This window comes from Drosophila gunungcola (genome assembly GCF_025200985.1).
Source record: "Drosophila gunungcola strain Sukarami chromosome 2R unlocalized genomic scaffold, Dgunungcola_SK_2 000011F, whole genome shotgun sequence".
In the NCBI taxonomy this organism is placed as follows: domain Eukaryota; kingdom Metazoa; phylum Arthropoda; class Insecta; order Diptera; family Drosophilidae; genus Drosophila; species Drosophila gunungcola.
In genome coordinates this window covers 1,128,733-1,150,953 of record NW_026453169.1, presented here as the reverse complement: position 1 = coordinate 1,150,953, position 22,221 = coordinate 1,128,733, and the positions used below count along the sequence as shown (strand labels likewise).

The 22,221-nt window shown below is 37.4% G+C and overlaps 4 protein-coding genes across 4 annotated transcripts; 3 read left to right on the top strand and 1 right to left on the bottom strand.

The window, feature by feature from the left end:
* The first annotated feature begins 9,769 nt into the window (after positions 1-9,769).
* Positions 9,770-12,428, top strand: LOC128255413 (membrane-bound alkaline phosphatase). Its single transcript, XM_052985007.1, is given in 4 exon segments — positions 9,770-10,290; positions 11,042-11,732; positions 11,808-11,890; positions 11,892-12,428. Coding segments are annotated over 4 exon segments (1,599 nt in total). The 5' UTR covers positions 9,770-9,885; the 3' UTR covers positions 12,312-12,428.
* A 920-nt stretch (positions 12,429-13,348) lies between these two features.
* Positions 13,349-14,208, bottom strand: LOC128255427 (uncharacterized). The gene has a single exon (XM_052985026.1). The coding sequence runs from the start codon at positions 14,155-14,157 to the stop codon at positions 13,375-13,377; it is 783 nt and encodes a 260-aa protein (XP_052840986.1). The 5' UTR covers positions 14,158-14,208; the 3' UTR covers positions 13,349-13,374.
* A 1,230-nt stretch (positions 14,209-15,438) lies between these two features.
* Positions 15,439-17,860, top strand: LOC128255412 (membrane-bound alkaline phosphatase). The gene is made up of 3 exons (XM_052985006.1): positions 15,439-15,886; positions 16,379-17,069; positions 17,126-17,860. Exons 1-3 carry the CDS (start codon positions 15,482-15,484, stop codon positions 17,626-17,628), a joined length of 1,599 nt encoding a protein of 532 aa, XP_052840966.1. The 5' UTR covers positions 15,439-15,481; the 3' UTR covers positions 17,629-17,860.
* A 1,165-nt stretch (positions 17,861-19,025) lies between these two features.
* Positions 19,026-22,185, top strand: LOC128255411 (membrane-bound alkaline phosphatase). Its single transcript, XM_052985005.1, has 4 exons — positions 19,026-19,172; positions 19,230-19,579; positions 20,361-21,381; positions 21,956-22,185. Exons 1-4 carry the CDS (start codon positions 19,100-19,102, stop codon positions 22,144-22,146), a joined length of 1,635 nt encoding a protein of 544 aa, XP_052840965.1. The 5' UTR covers positions 19,026-19,099; the 3' UTR covers positions 22,147-22,185.
* Positions 22,186-22,221: the final 36 nt, after the last annotated feature.

Genomic DNA, 22,221 nt, shown 5'->3' with positions numbered 1-22,221 from the left:
AAGTCCCCGTTGTTGAAAAACTGCTTAACATTTATTTTAATGTCCATAACTTCAATCTTACGAATGCTCCTTACTTCTTTATGCGATCATTTTAAAGTTATTTGACGAATTAATAGTACATTTTTTTATAAGCACCCAAAAATCAGTTTTTTCTGTCACAATAGTCAAAAGATAATTGTTATACATCGCCAATCAAATGGCATTCGCAGTTAAAAATTTTTCAGTATTACGAATTTTAAAAAAAAAATATTACAACGAACAACCAATCAAAATCAGTTTTTCTGTCACAATAGTCAAAAGATAATTGTTATACATCGCCAATCAAATGGCATTCGCAGTTAAAAATTTTTCAGTATTACGAATTTAAAAAAAAAAATATTACAACGAACAACCAATCAAAATCAGTTTTTCTGTCACAATAGTCAAAAGATAATTGTTATACATCGCCAATCAAATGGCATTCGCAGTTAAAAATTTTTCAGTATTACGAATTTAAAAAAAAAAATATTACAACGAACAACCAATCAAAATCAGTTTTTCTGTCACAATAGTCAAAAGATAATTGTTATACATCGCCAATCAAATGGCATTCGCAGTTAAAAATTTTTCAGTATTACGAATTTAAAAAAAAAAATATTACAACGAAAGGACTCTTTCGGATTTAGTTTTTTGACAAGTCTCTAAAATCCTAAAAAAAACACCTAAAAAATCAGTTCCAAATAATGGAATGCCATACATCGCTAATTCGTCATTAAATTGCCTATCGAATGGCATTCGCAGTAAAAACTGTTTCAGATTTTCAAATTTTTTAAAAAAATGATGACCCCCACCCTTATCAAAAACGCAAAAATTGGTCATAAAATTAATTTCTTCAAGAAATCGATTTTTAAAAATCTGTTTTTGCACCAAAACAAAATTAATTTTCCTAAGCCGATTGTGGATTGGTAGTATAGGTCGCCAACTCTCACTCTTATGCCTATACGTCTAATTTTGTCCAAGTTACAACGAAAGGACTCTTTCGGATTTTGTTTTTTGACAAGTCTCCAAAAACCTAAAAAAAAACCCTAAAAAATCAGTTTTTCTATCAAAACGCTGAGAAGTAATAGTCAAATGTTGGAATATCATACATCGCTGAATTCGTCATTAAATTGCCTATCAAATGGCATTCGCAGTTAAAAATTTTTCAGATTTTCAAAATTTTGAAAAAATTGATGACCCCCACCCTATCAAAAATGCAAAAATTGGTCTTAAAATTAATTTCTTCAAAAATCGATTTTTCAAAATCTGTTTTTGCAACAAAACTTAATTTATTTTTCTAAACCGATTGTGGTTAAGTAGTATAGGTCGCCAACTATACAAAACAGTCACTCCTATGGCTGTACGTCTAATTTTGTCCAAGTTACAACGAAAGGACTCTTTCGGATTTTGTTTTTTGACAAGTCTCCAAAAACCTAAAAAAACCCTAAAAATCAGTTTTTCTATCAAAACGCTAAGAGGTAATAGTCAAATGTTGGAATGTCATACATCGCTGAATTCGTCACTAAATTGCCTATCAACTGGCATTCGCAGTTAAAAATTTTTCAGATTTTCAAAATTTTGAAAAAATTGATGACCCCCACCCTTATCATAAATGCAAAAATTGGTCATAAAATTAATTTCTTCAAAAATCGATTTTTAAAAATCTGTTTTTGCAACAAAACTTAATTTATTTTTCTAAACCGATTGTGGTTAAGTAGTATAGGTCGCCAACTATACAAAACAGTCACTCCTATGGCTGTACGTCTAATTTTGTCCAAGTTACAACGAAAAGACTCTTTCGGATTATGATTCTACAAAAACCTAAAAAAAAACCCTAAAAAATCAGTTTTTTTATTAAAACGCTGAGAAGTAATAGTCAAATGTTGGAATGTCATACATCGCTGAATTCGTCATTAAATTGCCTATCAAATGGCATTCGCAGTTAAAAATTTTTCAGATTTTCAAATTTTGAAAAAATGGATGACCCCCACCCTTATCAAAAATGCAAAAATTGGTCATATAATTAATTTCTTCAAAAAATCGATTTTTAAAAATCTGTTTTTACAACAAAATATAATTTATTTTTCTAAACCGGTTGTGGTTAAGTAGTATAGGTCGCCAACTATACAAAACAGTCACTCCTATGGCAGTACGTCTAATTTTGTCCAAGTTACAACGAAAAGACTCTTTCGGATTTTGTTTTTTGACAGATCTCCAAAAACCTAAAAAAAAAACCCTAAAAAATCAGTTTTTCTATCAAAACGCTGAGAAGTAATAGTCAAATGTTGGAATGTCATACATCGCTGAATTCGTCATTAAATTGCCTATCAAATGGCATTCGCAGTTAAAAATTTTTCAGATTTTCAAAATTTTGAAAAAATTGATGACCCCCACCCTTATCAAAAATGCAAAAATTGGTCATAAAATTAATTTCTTCAAAAAATCGATTTTTAAAAATCTGTTTTTGCAACATAACTATAATTATTTTTCTAAACCGATTGTGGTTAGGTAGTATAGGTCGCCAACTATACAAAACAGTCACTCCTATGGCTAGTACGTCTAATTTTGTCCAAGTTACAACGAAAAGACTCTTTCGGATTTTGTTTTTTGACAGATCTCCAAAAACCTAAAAAAAAACCCTAAAAAATCATTTTTTCTATCAAAACGCTAAGAAGTAATAGTCAAATGTTGGAATGTCATACATCGCTGAATTCGTCATTAAATTGCCTATCAAATGGCATTCGCAATAAAAAATTTTTCAGATTTTCAAATTTTTGAAAAAATTGATGACCCCCACCCTTATCAAAAATGCAAAAATTGGTCATAAAATTAATTTCTTCAAAAAATCGATTTTTAAAAATCTGTTTTTGCAACAAACTTAATTATTTTTCTAAACCGATTGTGGTTAGGTAGTATAGGTCGCCAACTATACAAAACAGTCACTCCTATGGCTGTACGTCTAATTTTGTCCAAGTTACAACGAAAAGACTCTTTCGGATTTTGTTTTTTGACAGATCTCCAAAAACCTAAAAAAAAACCCTAAAAAATCATTTTTTCTATCAAAACGCTAAGAAGTAATAGTCAAATGTTGGAATGTCATACATCGCTGAATTCGTCATTAAATTGCCTATCAAATGGCATTCGCAATAAAAATTTTTCAGATTTTCAAATTTTTGAAAAAATTGATGACCCCCACCCTTATCAAAAATGCAAAAATTGGTCATAAAATTAATTTCTTCAAAAAATCGATTTTTAAAAATCTGTTTTTGCAACAAAATATAATTTATTTTTCTAAACCGATTGTGGTTAAGTAGTATAGGTCGCCAACTATACAAAACAGTCACTCCTATGGCAGTACGTCTAATTTTGTCCAAGTTACAACGAAAAGACTCTTTCGGATTTTGTTTTTTGACAGATCTCCAAAAACCTAAAAAAAAACCCTAAAAAATCAGTTTTTCTATCAAAACGCTAGAAGTAATAGTCAAATGTTGGAATGTCATACATCGCTGAATTCGTCATTAAATTGCCTATCAAATGGCATTCGCAGTTAAAAATTTTTCAGATTTTCAAATTTTGAAAAAATTGATGACCCCCACCCTTATCAAAAATGCAAAAATTGGTCATAAAATTAATTCTTCAAAAAATCGATTTTTAAAAATCTGTTTTTGCAACAAAATATAATTTATTTTTCTAAACCGATTGTGGTTAAGTAGTATAGGTCGCCAACTATACAAAACAGTCACTCCTATGGCAGTACGTCTAATTTTGTCCAAGTTACAACGAAAAGACTCTTTCGGATTTTGTTTTTTGACAGATCTCCAAAAACCTAAAAAAAAACCCTAAAAAATCAGTTTTTCTATCAAAACGCTGAGAAGTAATAGTCAAATGTTGGAATAGTCATACATCGCTGAATTCGTCATTAAATTGCCTATCAAATGGCATTCGCAGTTAAAAATTTTTCAGATTTTCAAAATTTTGAAAAAATTGATGACCCCCACCCTTATCAAAAATGCAAAAATTGGTCATAAATTAATTTCTTCAAAAATCGATTTTTAAAAATCTGTTTTTGCAACAAAATATAATTTATTTTTCTAAACCGATTGTGGTTAAGTAGTATAGGTCGCCAACTATACAAAACAGTCACTCCTATGGCAGTACGTCTAATTTTGTCCAAGTTACAACGAAAAGACTCTTTCGGATTTTGTTTTTTGACAGATCTCCAAAAACCTAAAAAAAAACCCTAAAAAATCATTTTTTCTATCAAAACGCTAAGAAGTAATAGTCAAATGTTGGAATGTCATACATCGCTGAATTCGTCATTAAATTGCCTATCAAATGGCATTCGCAATAAAAATTTTTCAGATTTTCAAATTTTTGAAAAAATTGATGACCCCCACCCTTATCAAAAATGCAAAAATTGGTCATAAAATTAATTTCTTCAAAAAATCGATTTTTAAAAATCTGTTTTTGCAACATAACTTAATTTATTTTTCTAAACCGATTGTGGTTGGGTAGTATAGGTCGCCAACTATACAAAAGAGTCACTCCTATGGCTGTACGTCTAATTTTGTCCAAGTTACAACGAAAAGACTCTTTCGGATTTTGTTTTTTGACAGATCTCCAAAAACCTAAAAAAAACCCTAAAAATCATTTTTTCTATCAAAACGCTAAGAAGTAATAGTCAAATGTTGGAATGTCATACATCGCTGAATTCGTCATTAAATTGCCTATCAAATGGCATTCGCAATAAAAATTTTTCAGATTTTCAAATTTTTGAAAAAATTGATGCCCCCACCCTTATCAAAAATGCAAAAATTGGTCATAAAATTAATTTCTTCAAAAATCGATTTTTAAAAATCTGTTTTTGCAACAAAACTTAATTTATTTTTCTAAACCGATTGTGGTTAAGTAGTATAGGTCGCCAACTATACAAAACAGTCACTCCTATGGCTGTACGTCTAATTTTGTCCAAGTTACAACGAAAAGACTCTTTCGGATTTTGTTTTTTGACAAGTCTCCAAAAACCTAAAAAAAACCCTAAAAAATCAGTTTTTCTATCAAAACGCTGAGAAGTAATAGTCAAATGTTGGAATGTCATACATCGCTGAATTCGTCATTAAATTGCCTATCAAATGGCATTCGCAGTTAAAAATTTTTCAGATTTTCAAAATTTTGAAAAAATTGATGACCCCCACCCTTATAAAAATGCAAAAATTGGTCATAAAATTAATTTCTTCAAAAAATCGATTTTTAAAAATCTGTTTTTGCAACAAAACTTAATTTATTTTTCTAAACCGATTGTGGTTAAGTAGTATAGGTCGCCAACTATACAAAACAGTCACTCCTATGGCTGTACGTCTAATTTTGTCCAAGTTACAACGAAAAGACTCTTTCGGATTTTGTTTTTTGACAAGTCTCCAAAAACCTAAAAAAAACCCTAAAAAATCAGTTTTTCTATCAAAACGCTGAGAAGTAATAGTCAAATGTTGGAATGTCATACATCGCTGAATTCGTCATTAAATTGCCTATCAAATGGCATTCGCAGTTAAAAATTTTTCAGATTTTCAAAATTTTGAAAAAATTGATGACCCCCACCCTTATCAAAAATGCAAAAATTGGTCATAAAATTAATTTCTTCAAAAATCGATTTTTAAAAATCTGTTTTTGCAACAAAACTTAATTTATTTTTCTAAACCGATTGTGGTTAGGTAGTATAGGTCGCCAACTATACAAAACAGTCACTCCTATGGCTGTACGTCTAATTTTGTCCAAGTTACAACGAAAAGACTCTTTCGGATTTTGTTTTTTGACAGATCTCCAAAAACCTAAAAAAAACCCTAAAAAATCAGTTTTTCTATCAAAACGCTGAGAAGTAATAGTCAAATGTTGGAATGTCATACATCGCTGAATTCGTCATTAAATTGCCTATCAAATGGCATTCGCAGTTAAAAATTTTTCAGATTTTCAAAATTTTGAAAAAATTGATGACCCCCACCCTTATAAAAATGCAAAAATTGGTCATAAAATTAATTTCTTCAAAAATCGATTTTTAAAAATCTGTTTTTGCAACAAAACTTAATTTATTTTTCTAAACCGATTGTGGTTAGGTAGTATAGGTCGCCAACTATACAAAACAGTCACTCCTATGGCTGTACGTCTAATTTTGTCCAAGTTACAACGAAAAGACTCTTTCGGATTTTGTTTTTTGACAAGTCTACAAAAACCTAAAAAAAACCCTAAAAAATCAGTTTTTCTATCAAAACGCTGAGAAGTAATAGTCAAATGTTGGAATGTCATACATCGCTGAATTCGTCATTAAATTGCCTATCAAATGGCATTCGCAGTTAAAAATTTTTCAGATTTTCAAAATTTTGAAAAAATTGATGACCCCCACCCTTATCAAAAATGCAAAAATTGGTCATAAAATTAATTTCTTCAAAAATCGATTTTTAAAAATCTGTTTTTGCAACAAAACTTAATTTATTTTTCTAAACCGATTGTGGTTAGGTAGTATAGGTCGCCAACTATACAAAAGCAGTCACTCCTATGGCTGTACGTCTAATTTTGTCCAAGTTACAACGAAAAGACTCTTTCGGATTTTGTTTTTTGACAAGTCTCCAAAAACCTAAAAAAACCCCTAAAAAATCAGTTTTTCTATCAAAACGCTGAGAAGTAATAGTCAAATGTTGGAATGTCATACATCGCTGAATTCGTCATTAAATTGCCTATCAAATGGCATTCGCAGTTAAAAATTTTTCAGATTTTCAAAATTTTGAAAAAATTGATGACCCCCACCCTTATCAAAAATGCAAAAATTGGTCATAAAATTAATTTCTTCAAAAATCGATTTTTAAAAATCTGTTTTTGCAACAAAACTTAATTTATTTTTCTAAACCGATTGTGGTTAGGTAGTATAGGTCGCCAACTATACAAAACAGTCACTCCTATGGCTGTACGTCTAATTTTGTCCAAGTTACAACGAAAAGACTCTTTTCGGATTTTGTTTTTTGACAAGTCTACAAAAACCTAAAAAAAACCCTAAAAAATCAGTTTTTTCTATCAAAACGCTGAGAAGTAATAGTCAAATGTTGGAATGTCATACATCGCTGAATTCGTCATTAAATTGCCTATCAAATGGCATTCGCAGTTAAAAATTTTTCAGATTTTCAAATTTTGAAAAAATTGATGACCCCCACCCTTATCAAAAATGCAAAAATTGGTCATAAAATTAATTTCTTCAAAAAATCGATTTTTAAAAATCTGTTTTTGCACCAAAACTAATTTATTTTTCTAAACCGATTGTGGTTGGGTAGTATAGGTCGCCAACTATACAAAACAGTCACTCCTATGGCTGTACGTCTAATTTTGTCCAAGTTACAACGAAAAGACTCTTTCGGATTTTGTTTTTTGACAGATCTCCAAAAACCTAAAAAAAACCCCTTAAAAATCTGTTTTTCTATCAAAACGCTGAAGAAGTAATAGTCAAATGTTGGAATGTCATACATCGCTGAATTCGTCATTAAATTGCCTATCAAATGGCATTCACAGTTAAAAATTTTTCAGATTTTCAAAATTTTGAAAAAATTGATGACCCCCACCCTTCTCAATAATGGAAAAATTGATCATAAAATTAATTTCTTCAAGAAATCGATTTTTAAAAATCTGTTTTTGCACCAAAACAAAATTTATTTTTCTAAACCGATTGTGGATGGGTAGTATAGGTCGCCAACTATACAAAACAGTCACTCCTATGGCTGTACGTCTAATTTTGTCCAAGTTACAATGAAAGGACTCTTTCGGATTTTGTTTTTTGTCAAGTCTCCTAAAACCTAAAAAAAAACCCTAAAAAATCAGTTTTTCTATCAAATGTTGGAATGTCATACATCGCTGAATTCGACATTAAAGTGCCTATCAAATGGCATTCGCAGTTCAAAATTTTTCAGATTTTCAAAATTTTGAAAAAATTGATGACCCCCACCCTTATCAAAAATGCAAAAATTGGTCATAAAATTAATTTCTTCAAAACATCGATTTTTAAAAATCTGTTTTTGCAACAAAACTTAATTAATTTTTCTAAAAAATCAGTTTTTCTATCAAAACGCTGAGAAGTAATAGTCAAATGTTGGAATGTCATACATCGCTGAATTCGTCATTAAATTGCCTATCAAATGGCATTCGCAGTTAAAAATTTTTGAGATTTTCAAAATTTTGAAAAAATTGATGACCCCCGCCCTTATCAAAAATGCAAAAATTGGTCATAAAATTAATTTCTTCAAAAAATCGATTTTTAAAAATCTGTTTTTGCACCAAAACAAAATGTATTATTCTAAACCGAAGTGGATGGGTAGTATTGATCGCCAACTATACAAAACAATCACTCTTATGGCTATACGTCTAATTTTGTTCAAGTTACAACGAATGGACTCTTTCGGATTTTGTTTCTTGACAAGTCTTCGAAAACCTAAAAAAAACACCTAAAAAATCAGTTTTTCTATCAAAACGCTGAGAAGTAATAGTCAAATGATGGAATGTCATACATAGCTGAATTAGTCATTAAATTGCCTATCAAATGACATTCGCAGTAAACATTTTTTCAGATTTTCAAATTTTTGAAAAAATGATGATCCCCACCCTTATCAAAAATGCAAAAATTGGTCATAAAATCAATTTCTTCAAAAAATCGATTTTTAAAAATCTGTTTTTGCACCAAAACAAAATTTATTTTTCTAAACCGATTGTGGATGGGTAGTATAGGTCGCCAACTATACAAAACAGTCACTCTTATGGCTATACGTCTAATTTTGTCCAAGTTACAACGAATGGACTCTTTCGGATTTTGTTTTTGACACGTCTTCAAAAACCTAAAAAAAAACATTTAAAAAATCAGTATTTCTATCAAAACGCTGAGAAGTAACAGTCAAATGATGGAATGTCACACATCGCTGAATTCGTCATTAAATTGCCTATCAAATGGCATTCACAAAAAAAAATACCTTCCACTGATGAAAATGCAAAAATTGTACTGATAAATTGGCTACACGTTCCCCATAAATTAGGACCATAAGGGTGGATGAAATTTTTACCACCCCGAAACGTAACTGAACTGGCTGAATAATTCTTTGTACAAGTGATCTCAGCATTTTGGGGATCATGAGCTAGACAAATGGGAAACGGCTCAAGAGTTTTAAGGCTGTACAAAGGTCAAAAAATCTTGAAGAACATAATTTTCAACAATATCGACTACTAAATTACTCTTTTAACCAAGGTAACAATCGTAATTGTAAATTGTATATTAGCTGCAAGGATATATAAACTTTGGCTTGCCGAAGTTGGCTTCCTTTCTTGTTTCAAATAAACTTCGGGTATACATCACTAGAATCAGCATTGTTAATCCGAATTCTCTGGCTTTGAAAGTTTCCAAGTTTCTTTGGAAGTTTCTCGACAGTCATACGGACGGACAGACAGTTAAACATTACTAGATCGACTCGGCTATTGACCTTGACCAAGGATTTATATACTTTTGAAGTCAATGCTAAAATACATATATACTTTTCAACGAATACCAAATACTCTTTCTCTCCATGAAACGGGTGTACAAATCTTTAGACCATAAAAACGTGGTAAGATAAAGGCAAAGCAGTCTAAACATACCATTTTCCAAATTACCGAGCACCATGCTAAACACATCTGATTGTATGAGAGATACGACATTCCAGCAAAGATAATATAATAAACCTAACTTTTAGTTATTCTTTGTCTGGAGTACAACAATCCGCACACATGCATATCCGCACGCTATATATGCCTACGAAATCAGGACAGATTCGGTTTAGTTAGTGAGATCTCACCAGCAGCAAAGAAATAAAGATGGGCTCCTCCCAGAGGCAGTTATTGCTCCCGATCCTCGGGCTTCTGATCTTGACCGGAACAGCTCTCAGTGGAGTCCAGGAGGTGCACAATGTGCTCGAGCTGACTGGTCAGGCGGTCAATAAGCTGAGGTTCTCCACGGATGTGGCCACCGGCAAGTACACCCCGCCGGAGGAGATGGATCCGCAATTCTGGTACAATATAGCTGACGAGGAAATTGCCAAGCGACTACTTCTACCCCAGCCCAATGCCAAGAAGGCCAAGAACGTCATAATGTTCCTGGGCGATGGAATGCCGCTAGCCACCGTTACAGCTGCTCGTATCCTGAAAGGACAACGCCAGGGAAAAACTGGAGAGGAGTCCTCGCTGAGCTTCGAGCAATTTCCCTATACGGGTTTGAGCAGGGTGAGTTTTGGTTAGACCTCCATTCACAAACCGATCTACATTTTACTAAGCGACAAAATATGACCCAATCAGTTGCGCGACACCTAAATAAAAGAGACTTGTATTTCGTAATTAAAGAATTTTTAACCGCCATTCCTATAAAGAAATAAATAGAAAAGCCAACTAAAAACCAGGGACCGTAATTATATAAGCGATATTCAAAAAATCACAATTAATTATTATATTGGAATTTTATTGGTTTTGCTCAGAATATTTATCAAAAAAAAAAATCGTTATTTGGAAGCGGAAAAATATATCGCTCAGAAAAACGGATTATTTTTTTTCGCTTTAAAACATCACTCAAAACCCGATAACAGCAGTTCTTTATGGAATAATTACAAGATTAAAATGTGCACTTGTACAAGATATAAAAAGTTGTTCAAATATTCATTACTTCCGAGCGATATTTTTCTCGCTACAAATAAAAAAAATCATTATTTCTGGGCAAACCTCTAAAAACCAATAAGAAAATGATCATTGCGGATTCGAAAAGTAATCCAAATAGCAACCAAATGGTATAATTCAATTGATTATGGGGCTATTGGAAGTGGATAATTTTTTAGTTTGGAAAAACAAAAATAATAATAGCTTTCGGTCCCAGCTAGAAACATAAATTAAGTAATTGTCATTCTAAAGGGCTATAATTATTTGTTTTTCCAAAACCCATCAATTTATTTTAATGTTATAATTTGTAATGGTTTTATCTTTTCAGACCTATTGCACCAATTCACAGGTACCCGACTCCGCCTGCACCGCCACCGCCTACTTGTGCGGCGTAAAGACCAATGTCGTCAGCATTGGAGTAAGTGCGGCTGTAGAGTTCAATAACTGCACCGCCAGCCAGGATCCGGCCAACCGCCTGACCTCCATTGCGGAATGGTCACAGAAGAAGGGCAAGTCTACAGGATTTGTGACCACCACCACACTGACCCACGCCAGTCCCTCGGGAGCCTATGCCAAGTCGGCCAATCGAATGTGGGAGTGCGACACGGACGTAACTAAAAATGGTGCGGATGCCAGCACTTGCATCGACATGGCCACCCAACTGGTGACCCAGACGCCTGGAAAGAACTTCGAAGTCATGTTTGGGGGCGGCATGGGCAAGTTCCTGCCCAACACCATCGAAGATAGTCATGGAAAAGCTGGAGAGCGATCCGATGGTGTGAATCTCCTGTCCCGTTGGCAGGGACTCCACGATGGCGGTGTCCTGGTCACCAATCGCAAGCAGCTGCTCAGCGTAAACGTGTCCGCGGTGTCCAGCATCGTTGGTCTCTTCCAGTCAAAGGTGATGGACTTCCACATGGATGCAGATGCCAACTACCAGCCCACCCTCTCCGAACTCACCGAAGTGGCCATCAAGAAGCTGAGTCAGAATGAAAACGGATACTTCGTGTTTATTGAAGGTGGGTTTTACTCCGTAATTAAAAGTCATATCTTGAAAATCCATACCTGTGTTACAATCTAAAAAACATTTTCAGGTGGTCTAATTGACTATGGCAACCACTTTACTAAAGCTGGATACGCTTTAGATGAGGTTCTGGAGTTCGAAAAGGCCATTCAAGTTGGCCAGGGACATTACCAGCATTGAGGACACGCTGATTGTGGTGACTGCCGATCACGGCCACGCCGTTAGCATTGCCGGATATCCTGGCAGGGGCACTCCCATCCTGGGCATCAACCAGCACGACGCTGATCTGAATGGCGTGAAGTACTCGGTGCTCAACTATGCGGCAGGACCTAACCAGTATCTGGATGAGAAGGGCCAGCGCATTCCCTTGGACGATATCCTCGGCTCCGATGACGCCATCACGCCCAGCTACATTGCCAAGGACCAAGGCGTGCACTCTGGCGAGGATGTGGGCGTCTTCGCCTCCGGTCCGCAGAGCCACCTGTTCACCGGAGTAATGCAGCAGAGCACCATTCCCCACCTGATGGCCTACGCCTCATGCGTGGGCAGCGGAAAGAAGGTGTGCGACAACTAAGTGCGGAAGATCTGAACACTGGAATAATTGTTAGACTTAGGCAAACAGAAATTAAGGAGAGCGACAATTTTTTGAAAAGTATTTGTTTCTCTATTAAAATGTTACTAAGCAATTTTATATTTATGTTTATTATTTAAAGGGGCTTTAACATTAGTGGGGGTGTAGGAAAAGACTTCGGTATTAAACGCTTAAATACTTAACCACAAGCTATAAAGTGGAGCAATATAAAGTATAATATATAAAACTGTAAACTCAGATTAGACATTCTGATAATACTTACTTGTCTAGCATAATAGGCCAGTATTTTCTCTTAAACAAGAAATATTGCCTATAATAAGAATCTTTTTAAAGTGTGCCCCTTTGGTAATCACTATATCTTTTAATTACCAACGTGATTGTCTTGAACTCATGTATCACTTAGCACCGCCACCCCCAAATTTAACCTTGAGTGTGGGGTGAGGGTCAGTTCCGTGGTTAAGGTCTTGGGTGTTGTGCCCACTTTTAAAATCCCAAGGTGTCTCGTACACTCAGACTTTACGGATGGTAGCCACTTCTATTGACTTAAATACCACAATAATCATAAACTCAAATAACCAAAAACTGAGTAAATATGAAACCATAAACTGAGATTTTTTTTGAGTCTTTGGAAGGATTACGATACGGAGATGCGATAATTAAGATAAAATCTACCTAAAACGTCTTATAAATAGCCGCGTGTAGAACAACGCTAAGGCAACAGTTTAATAGCTTGTCCGAAAAGAAATATGTATATTTTTATTTGTATTCGAATAAAAAAATGCATATCAATATATAAAATTACAAATATCAAGTTAATCATGTATATAACACTACGCCTAAAAACCACTTAGATTGTGAGGTTTACGATTTAAGCTTTGCACATGTTTTTCTATACGATGCGTATGGGTATCAAACAAAATATCACCTGGTACTACTATATCCCACTGAATTTGCGAACCCAATTATTTTATTAATTCCAAACTTCACTTTTTTTGACCATGTTTCCAAAACAATATCAGTTCATTTGCTTGCTATTTATTTCATTTTAAGCCTGGCAGTTGGCATTGGCCCAGAGTTGGGCCTGAGTCTGGAAGAAGCTTACCAACTCGGCCATGCTCACGTTGGCCAGCAGTTCGTTGATCTTCGGAACAAGGAAGTGCTGGTATAGCAAATCGGTGATGTTGGGCTGAATCTCCTCGAGAGCGAGGGGTAGCAGGGTCTTCATCCAGCGGTTCCAGAAGTTATTGGTGGAGCTGTTCCACAGGGTGTTCCAGTTGTCCAGTTCGACGCCGGCCAGGTAGATGGTCTGCTTGAAGTCCACCACGCGCAGACCGGACGAATTGGTCAGGCTGTTGGCGAAGCGGTAGCTGCCCACGAAGCGCAGGTCCATCAGAGCCTCGTTGATCACATCGTTCTGGCGGATGGGCAGCTTGAGGCCTCCGACGTTGATGAATCCATCCATCTGCGCGAAGCCCAGCACTTGAATGTTGGGGAAGAGCAGGTCGTAGGCGGCCTCGCCGGTTTGGCCATAGTCGCTGGCGCTCAGAACCTTGAAGGTGTCCAGACCCTGGATGTGGATGTTGGTCACGTTGCCCACCACGGCGAAGTCATCGCTGGCCACATCGAACTCGTAGAACGGGTTCACGATGGGGGCCAGCACTGGGATGTCTCCATAGCCGCAGGGCATGATGCTCTTGAAGGCCTGCAAAAAGTCGGTCATTGCCGAGGTAAACTGGGCGCTGGCCGCCTGCTGTACCACCGGAGTGGCTCTGACTGCGGTCAGACCCAGAAGGAGGGCCACGAGGAGCAGCTGGGCGAAGGAAACCATTTCGATCGATAGCGGTGAGCTGGTTGTCAAACTAATAGCGAATAATTAACGATCAAGACAGTGAGCCTTTTATATGCGAATTCTTATCTGTTATCGTCTAATTGATCGATTACATATCGATTGAATCGCTTGTATCTTGCTGATATCAGAGCCTTAGCTCTTTAATCCCAGCAGACCAGGTCTGAGTCATCCGTACGCGTGGGTTTCGGGGGGTTTCTACGAGTAAACGATCCATCGTTTACTTAACAGCTGATAAGTTCGGTAACAACACATATTTTGCTTACTATAAGTTTTGGGAAACCTTTCTTTTATTGATTGCCTTTTATCAGTACTGCTTCAAATTACAAATAAAATTCAAATGCATTTTTACAAATCAGAATTTTGTAAATTTTGTGCAGCAAAAGACGTTTTGTGTTATGTTGAACCAAGTGGTATCACCTAATCCAAGGTTCTGCAATACTGAGACAGGTCTGATCTTTTGATGACTACATTAGTTATAAAAATATGTTTTGAAAGCAAACACACCAAAGTAATATTTTTTCAAAATGAACAGCTTTTCTAAGAAACAATATTTTTGTGATGTTTGCTTTAAGAAATTTGTATGATTTTTTTTTCTTTAAGAATCTAAATTTGATTCTAATCTGTCTTTCAAATTATAACTTAGCATAAAATACGATACGATGACAATGTTTAAATTATGATATCCTTGTAATTTGTGTTGGTTTAGGAAAAGTATCTACGCAGGTGTTTTATATGATTTTAGTTATTCTGATAATAAAATAATAGAAAATATACTGCAATGCCCGATTAAGCAATAACAACTTTCACCGTAAGCAAATCCATCACCACGAGATGCGCTCTAAATTACTTCCAATGTGCAAACTATAGTGATAAGAAAGTCACACGTTCCCAGTAGATTAGTATGTTGAGATGGACTACCTTTTTTACGACATTAAACGTGACTGAACTTAATCAGATATCTGGACAAATTCTTTACACAGGTGATTCCAGCATTTTGAGGATCTTGAGTTTTTTGCAACACAAAGGTAAAATATTCTCAGAAGAAGAGTATAAATTTAGTGAGAGCCTTACACAGTGTAACCGAGTCACTATCTGAATAGAATTGTGTTTGTAAGTTTCATCAGATCTTCCTAGAGTTACGGAATACCAACAGAGATAAGTTCAAGGGTCCATAAAGGGGGAATAAACCGTATTTTAGACATTCCTTATTTGTAGTACAATAATTCAGTGCAGGGCAAACGATATAAAACCTCGGAATTAGAAAAGTTCGGAGTAGTTAGTTGGATTTCGCTTCAACTGAAAGATGCACTTGTTCGCCATGCAGTTACTGCTACCGATCCTGGAACTCCTGGCCTTGGCCGGATCAGCCTTTAGCGGAGTGCAGGAGGTTCACGACGTGTTACAGCTGACTGGTCAGAAAGCTAACAAGGCGAGGTTCTCCACGGATGTGGCCACCGGCAAGTACACCCCGCCGGAGGAGATGGACCCGCAGTTCTGGTACAATATCGCCGGCGAGGAAATTGCCAAGCGACTGCTTCTACCCCAGCCCAATGCCAAGAAGGCCAAGAACGTCATTATGTTCCTGGGCGATGGAATGCCCCTAGCCACTGTCACAGCGGCTCGTATCCTGAAAGGACAACGCCAGGGAAAAACTGGAGAGGAATCCTCGCTGAGCTTCGAGCAATTTCCGTATTCTGGCTTGAGCAGAGTGAGTATGTTTTAGAGCTTTGTTCACAAAGAGAAATATTACCCAAGCAATATAGCATTATTTTACCCTACCAGAAGGTAGTTCGGATAGTTAAATATCTGTATTCGTGATTAGCAAAGAGTTAATCTAGTCATGTCCGCCTCTCCAATCGTCCGTCCTTGTCTACGCAAAAAAATTTCTTTTAAATTTATAAATTAAATTAAAAATCGACATAGCTTTATGCTTTTGTACATGTTGGATTACAAACCAAAATGTTGGTGTTTTATTTATGTAATAGGATGAAATGTATTTTTTCTTGTATTTTAACAAAGATCATTTTAAATACTTTCCATAAGCAAAGTGTAGAGCAGCCATATATATATTAGTTTAGTTAAATCTTAATTTTACTGCAATTACGTAAGTTTAAAAGCCTCCGTTCCTTTATTATAATTTCATTTGAGCGCCTTAAGCATATAATTTGTATAAATATTTGACTTCGTTTTATCTTTACAGACCTACTGCGCGAACGCCCAGGTTCCCGACTCGGCCTGCACTGCCACAGCTTATCTTTGCGGCGTGAAAACCAACATCATAAATATTGGAGTAAGTGCCGCTGTGAACTTCAACAACTGCACCGCCAGCCAGGATCCGGCCAACCGCCTGACCTCCATTGCGGAATGGTCACAGAAGGAGGGCAAGTCCACAGGATTTGTGACCACCACCACACTGACCCACGCCAGTCCCTCGGGAGCCTATGCCAAGACGGCCAATCGAATGTGGGAGTGCGACACGGACATAACTAACTACGGTGTGGATGCCAGGACCTGCATCGACATGGCCACCCAACTGGTGACCCAGACGCCTGGAAAGAACTTCGAAGTCATGTTTGGCGGGGGCATGGGCAAGTTCCTGCCCAAGGCCATCAAGGATAGCCACGGAAAAGCTGGAGAGCGATCCGATGGGGTGAATCTACTGTCCCGTTGGCAAGGACTTCACAACAAGGGCGTCATGGTCACCAACCGCAAACAGTTGCTCAACCTAAACGTCTCGGCTGCGTCTAACATCATTGGTCTGTTTCAGTCAAGTTTGATGGATTTTCACATGGACGCGGATGCCACCTACCAGCCCACCCTCTCCGAACTCACCGAGGTGGCCATCAAGAAGCTGAGCCACAACGACAAAGGATACTTCGTGTTTATTGAAGGTGGGTTGTCCTCCTTATATAAAAATCGTGTCCTGAAAATCGTATCTTATTTTCAGGTGGTTTAATTGACATTGGCAACCACTACACCCAAGCGGGCTATGCCTTGGATGAGGCTCTGGAGTTTGAAAAGGCCATTAAGTTGGCCAGGGACATTACCAACATTGAGGACACGCTGATTGTGGTGACTGCCGATCACGGCCACGCCGTTAGCATTGCCGGATATCCTGGCAGGGGCACTCCCATCCTGGGCATCAACCAGCACGACGCTGATCTGAATGGCGTGAAGTACTCGGTGCTCAACTATGCGGGTGGACCTAACCAGTATTTGGATGAGAAGGGCCAGCGCATTCCTTTGGACGATATCCTAGGACCCGATGACGCCATCACTCCCAGCTACATCCCAATGGAAATTGGAGTGCACTCCGGGGAGGATGTGGGTGTTTGGGCTTCCGGTCCACAGAGTCATCTTTTCACGGGAGTGATGCAGCAGAGCACCATTCCCCATTTGATGGCCTACGCATCATGTGTTGGCAGCGGGAAGAGGGTGTGCGATAACTAAACACCGAAAACCTTACAATAAAAAATTTGTATAGTTATGTTTATTTTTTTAACAATTTACTTGGCTATACGAAATATACTAGCATAAGTTGATAAACTGAATTGTAAAAAGGGGAAAAAATTGAATAAAAATATAATAAGGTCAAACTTAAAAATTAGCACGATATCCAACCGGTTTCGTAACTGTTATTCTTAACCGGTATAAACAAATCAAAACCTTAACAGCAAGCGAAACCGGAACAAATTTAGTATGTATAATATTAAAATTTATTAAAATATTATGTTCATTCAAATATACGACCAAAACCAAATCCCTAACGTTGTAAGTCCTAAGTTGTTCTTTGTGGGAAAAAAGTGTCGACTAGTGTATAATATTAATTAATATTAATAATATTATTATTAGTAAATAATTGTAAGTAAAAAATTTAAAGCTTCTGGAAACTTGGCTCATTCTACGTGCAAAAATCTTATTCGCTCTAGTCATTAACTTAATTCGCCATAATAGGTGCTTAAAATGTTAAAAATATTATTTTCGTTTAAACCGTAACAATACCGGTACCCGCAACATGTTTTGGTTGCGGTACCGTAACAAGTAAGTTCGTCGTTTTTCAAATTATACGCATATATTGATTTTTTTTTTTTCGGGCTTAAAAATATATTTTTTCAATTTTGTTAAAACAAAAAGTGTATATACCTAAATCTAACAGCTACCATAGGAACAATTAAAAAATGTATTAAAAATTCAACCAAATCTCATTGTAATACCCGTTACTCGTAGATTAAAGGGGTATATTGTATTCGCTGAAAATAAATATATATATTATTAATCACGATCAATAGCCGAGTCGATCTGTCTGTCCGTCTGTATGAACGTCGAGATCTGGGAAACTATAAAAGCTGGCGACTTGGGCATTTGGCATGCAGATTCTTCCGTGTAAATACAAAATTAATTCAAACCTTATTTTGTTTAACTTTTACATTTACATTTTTTTGTGAAGCCTTGAACATTCAAGACTGATCTGTATTCAAGTTCTGCAAAACTTTTCATTATGATGGTTCAGTATGTATCTTACCAAAAAACCACATAGCGATTGTCTTCTCCTTTTTTTGGAATAATGTTTTACTCTGTTATCACAGTGCTCTGTTTTAAACTCATGTTGCATTAAAGCCACCTCTCCATAAATTCGGTTTTAACTCTGCTGTGCTTTTGAAAGCAGAAGTGTGTTCGTTTATCGGCGACCTTTAATTGGACCAGATTTTCGGCATGGTAGCCAGGTCTTTTGTCCGAGAGACCCCCATAATCATAAACTGTGTTGACCAAAAGACTTGGTAAATATTAAACCATAAACCATTTTTTGGGCCATCTTTAAAGCTAGAGGGATTTTGCCATAGTGATATGGCAATCCAGATAGCACAGGTCTGGAGGGGTCTATAAATAGGCGCTAAAATCTGAAATTAGTTCAAACGCCGACATGAAGAGCTACGTGAGCATTGTCCTGGTGTTGAGCGCCCTGGTGGCCACCTCCTTGGCTGCTTCTATTGACAGTGAGTTCTGGGGTAGATTGCAACTCTAAGTGAATTCTTCAAAAATCAAATTTTCAGTGCCCGAGATCCATACTCAGAGTCAGTTAGTGGGAGCATCGGCGAGTTCGGCGAAAGGCCGCGATCTAAGCCTCATCGATCCCAATGCCATGGCCAAGGGAAAGCCGACCCCCGAGGAGGAGAAGAACGCCCAGTTCTGGTACGACCTGGCCCACGAGGAGATCGCCAAACGCCTGGAGCTGCCGCAACTGGACAAGAGGAGGGCCAAGAACGTGATCATGTTCCTGGGCGACGGCATGTCCCTGTCCACGGTGGCAGCCGCCCGCATCCACAAGGGCCAGTTGAAGGGCAATCCCGGCGAGGAGGATTCCCTGAGCTTCGAGAAGTTCCCCTACACCGGTTTGAGCAGGGTGAGTACTTCACAGGCAACAATACCATTACACTGGTAAATAAACGTAGTCAATTCAAATAGTTTGAACTCAGTTTAAATATATTTCGCTTTGGTATTCATTCACTGCGGTTTCTACCTATTTTAACTATAAAAATATACACTATTTTTCTTAATATTATGATTTAATACTTCATTTAAATATTAAAAATACAGTTTTGAATGTAATAGTCAGATAATTATTTTTACTATTCCATTTTTATATTATCAGTGCAGTTTCAAAAATAATAAATGGAACTTAAAAGCCCATATGATCGACAATTTTTTTATTTTGGATTTTTATTAGAACATGTTAGACTATCATTTTTGTAACTGGTATGTTTCTTAAATTACTTTTCTGTTGCCTTCCGGGCTGCCTTAATCTATTTATATATTGAAGGAAAATAGACTATCCTTAGATTAAGAATTTGCGCTTTAACAAGTCTTAATCCGGAGAATTTACAAAAAATATTGAATTATGTAGTTAAAAAAAACTATTGAAATTTAAAGAGTCTTCGCCTGTAATGTTTGTCTGACCAGAAATATTTGACATGGGATGTTAACGTAGTTAATGTTATAAGAGCTTGATTGAATTGTTTTTTTGTTATAGTGCGCTACTCGAGCTGAGTTCTTTAAGGCGTTGTGATGGAATCATAGCTCATTAAAGTAGCTGTAACTCGATGATGTAACAAGCTTGGAGCTGATTCTGTTAATTTTTTTTTTGGTCTGAATTATTATATAACTAATACATGCTCTTCCCCCAGACCTACTGTGCCAATGCCCAGGTGGCCGACTCTGCCTGCACTGCCACAGCCTATTTGTGTGGCGTGAAGACCAACATCGTGGCTCTGGGAGTTACGGCGGCAGTGAACTTCAACAACTGCAGCGGCAGCGAGGATCCGGCCAACAGGGTGGAGTCCATCGCCGCCTGGTCTCAGGCTGCCGGAAAGGCCACTGGCATCGTGACCACCACCACGCTGACCCACGCCAGTCCGTCGGGAGCCTACGCCAAGACCACCAACAGATTCTTCGAGAGCGACACGGATATCCTGACCTACGGCGAGGGCCAAAACGATCCGGCCACCTGCACGGACATCGCCACCCAACTGATCACCCAGTCGCCGGGCAAGAACTTCGACGTGATGCTGGGCGGCGGAATTGGCAAGTTCCTGCCCAACACCATTACCGATCCGTTCAACAAGAAGGGAGAGCGCTCCGACGGAGTGAATCTGCTGTCCCGCTGGCAGGGGCTGCATCCCGGCGGAGTTTTGGCCTACAATCGCGACCAGCTGCTGAGCGTGAATGCCTCGCGGATCACCAGTCTGATTGGCACGTTCAGGTCGGGCGTAATGAGCTTCCACAAGCTGGCCAATGCCAAGGAGGAGCCCACTCTGGCGGAGATGACGCGCAAGGCCATCGAGGTGGTCAGCAAGGACGAGGACGGCTACTTCCTGTTCGTGGAGGGTGGTCTGATCGACTATGGCAACCACTTCAACTCCCCCACCCATTCGCTGGACGAGACGCTGCAGTTCGAGCAGGCGGTGGCGGAGGCTCTGGGAATGACCGATCCCGAGGAGACCCTGATCGTGGTCACCTCCGATCACGCTCATCCGCTGACCATCTCTGGCTATCCTGGCAGGGGAACCCCCATCCTGGGACTCAATCAGCATGACACCGATGTGAACGGTGTTAAGTACGCCACGCTGAACTATGCCGTGGGTACGAAGCAGTACCTGGACGAGCACGGCCAGCGCATCGATCTTACCGATCAAATTGGAGCGGAAGGTAAGAGCTATTTGTTACAATGTTTTATTACCAGTAGATGCTCTAACTGGGGCACATAATATCACTGTTCAAAAGTTCTTGAACCAAATTTGAAAAAGGCTTAGCTTAATTATTTAGTTTTGAAATAATTTATTAAGTGTCCAAAAGTATGCAAAGAAAAATAGGAAGGTCCTCCTATCGGACTTCGGGATTAAAAAAAATATATATATACATACTGCATACTTTCAGTCACCTTTATAAGTTATTTCAAAAACCTATTGATTTCTGTAGTACTTCCTGTACCATAAATATGCACACCGAACAGTTAACTTTTGAATTTAGAATGTTCTTCATTTTATATTTTCCATCACTTACCTTGATAGTGCAATATTTCAAAACCGAGTCGCTTAAATCAAACTGCTATAATTTGTTTCCTGATTTAAGCATCCCGATCGCTATTGTGAATTTAGAATTTAATTCATTTTTATTTTCCATCTTCATCTTCCATCTTCAGCTTAATTAAAACGAAAGTAAAAATATTTCCCATGTATAAAAACTTTGAAAAAGTTAAATAATATCTACATTTTTCTTTCAGACTTCATCCATCCCAGCTATATCCATGGTAGAATCGGCGTGCATGCTGGCGAAGATGTGGGAATATTTGCCACTGGGCCCCAAAGTCATCTCTTCAGTGGAATGATGCAGCAGAGCACCATTCCCCACCTGATGGCCTACGCCTCGTGTGTTGGCAATGGACCCACTCTATGTGACAACGATGAAGACTAAAATTCCAATGAACATTTTAAATAGAGTATTTGAAAAGCACTCTCCTTTGACTTTGAATATCGGGGGCACTTTCGA

What these genes read in the sequence shown, in the direction of transcription:
- LOC128255427 (XM_052985026.1), bottom strand. Translation starts at nt 14,157, where the DNA reads ATGGTTTCCTTCGCCCAGCTGCTCCTCGTGGCCCTCCTTCTGGGTCTG.
- LOC128255412 (XM_052985006.1), top strand. Translation starts at nt 15,482, where the DNA reads ATGCACTTGTTCGCCATGCAGTTACTGCTACCGATCCTGGAACTCCTG. An exon ending in CGTATTCTGGCTTGAGCAGA is followed by an intron (nt 15,887 to 16,378) that starts GTGAGTATGTTT and finishes TTATCTTTACAG; the next exon opens with ACCTACTGCGCGAACGCCCA. An exon ending in ATACTTCGTGTTTATTGAAG is followed by an intron (nt 17,070 to 17,125) that starts GTGGGTTGTCCT and finishes TCTTATTTTCAG; the next exon opens with GTGGTTTAATTGACATTGGC.
- LOC128255411 (XM_052985005.1), top strand. Translation starts at nt 19,100, where the DNA reads ATGAAGAGCTACGTGAGCATTGTCCTGGTGTTGAGCGCCCTGGTGGCC. An exon ending in CTTGGCTGCTTCTATTGACA is followed by an intron (nt 19,173 to 19,229) that starts GTGAGTTCTGGG and finishes TCAAATTTTCAG; the next exon opens with TGCCCGAGATCCATACTCAG. An exon ending in CCTACACCGGTTTGAGCAGG is followed by an intron (nt 19,580 to 20,360) that starts GTGAGTACTTCA and finishes CTCTTCCCCCAG; the next exon opens with ACCTACTGTGCCAATGCCCA.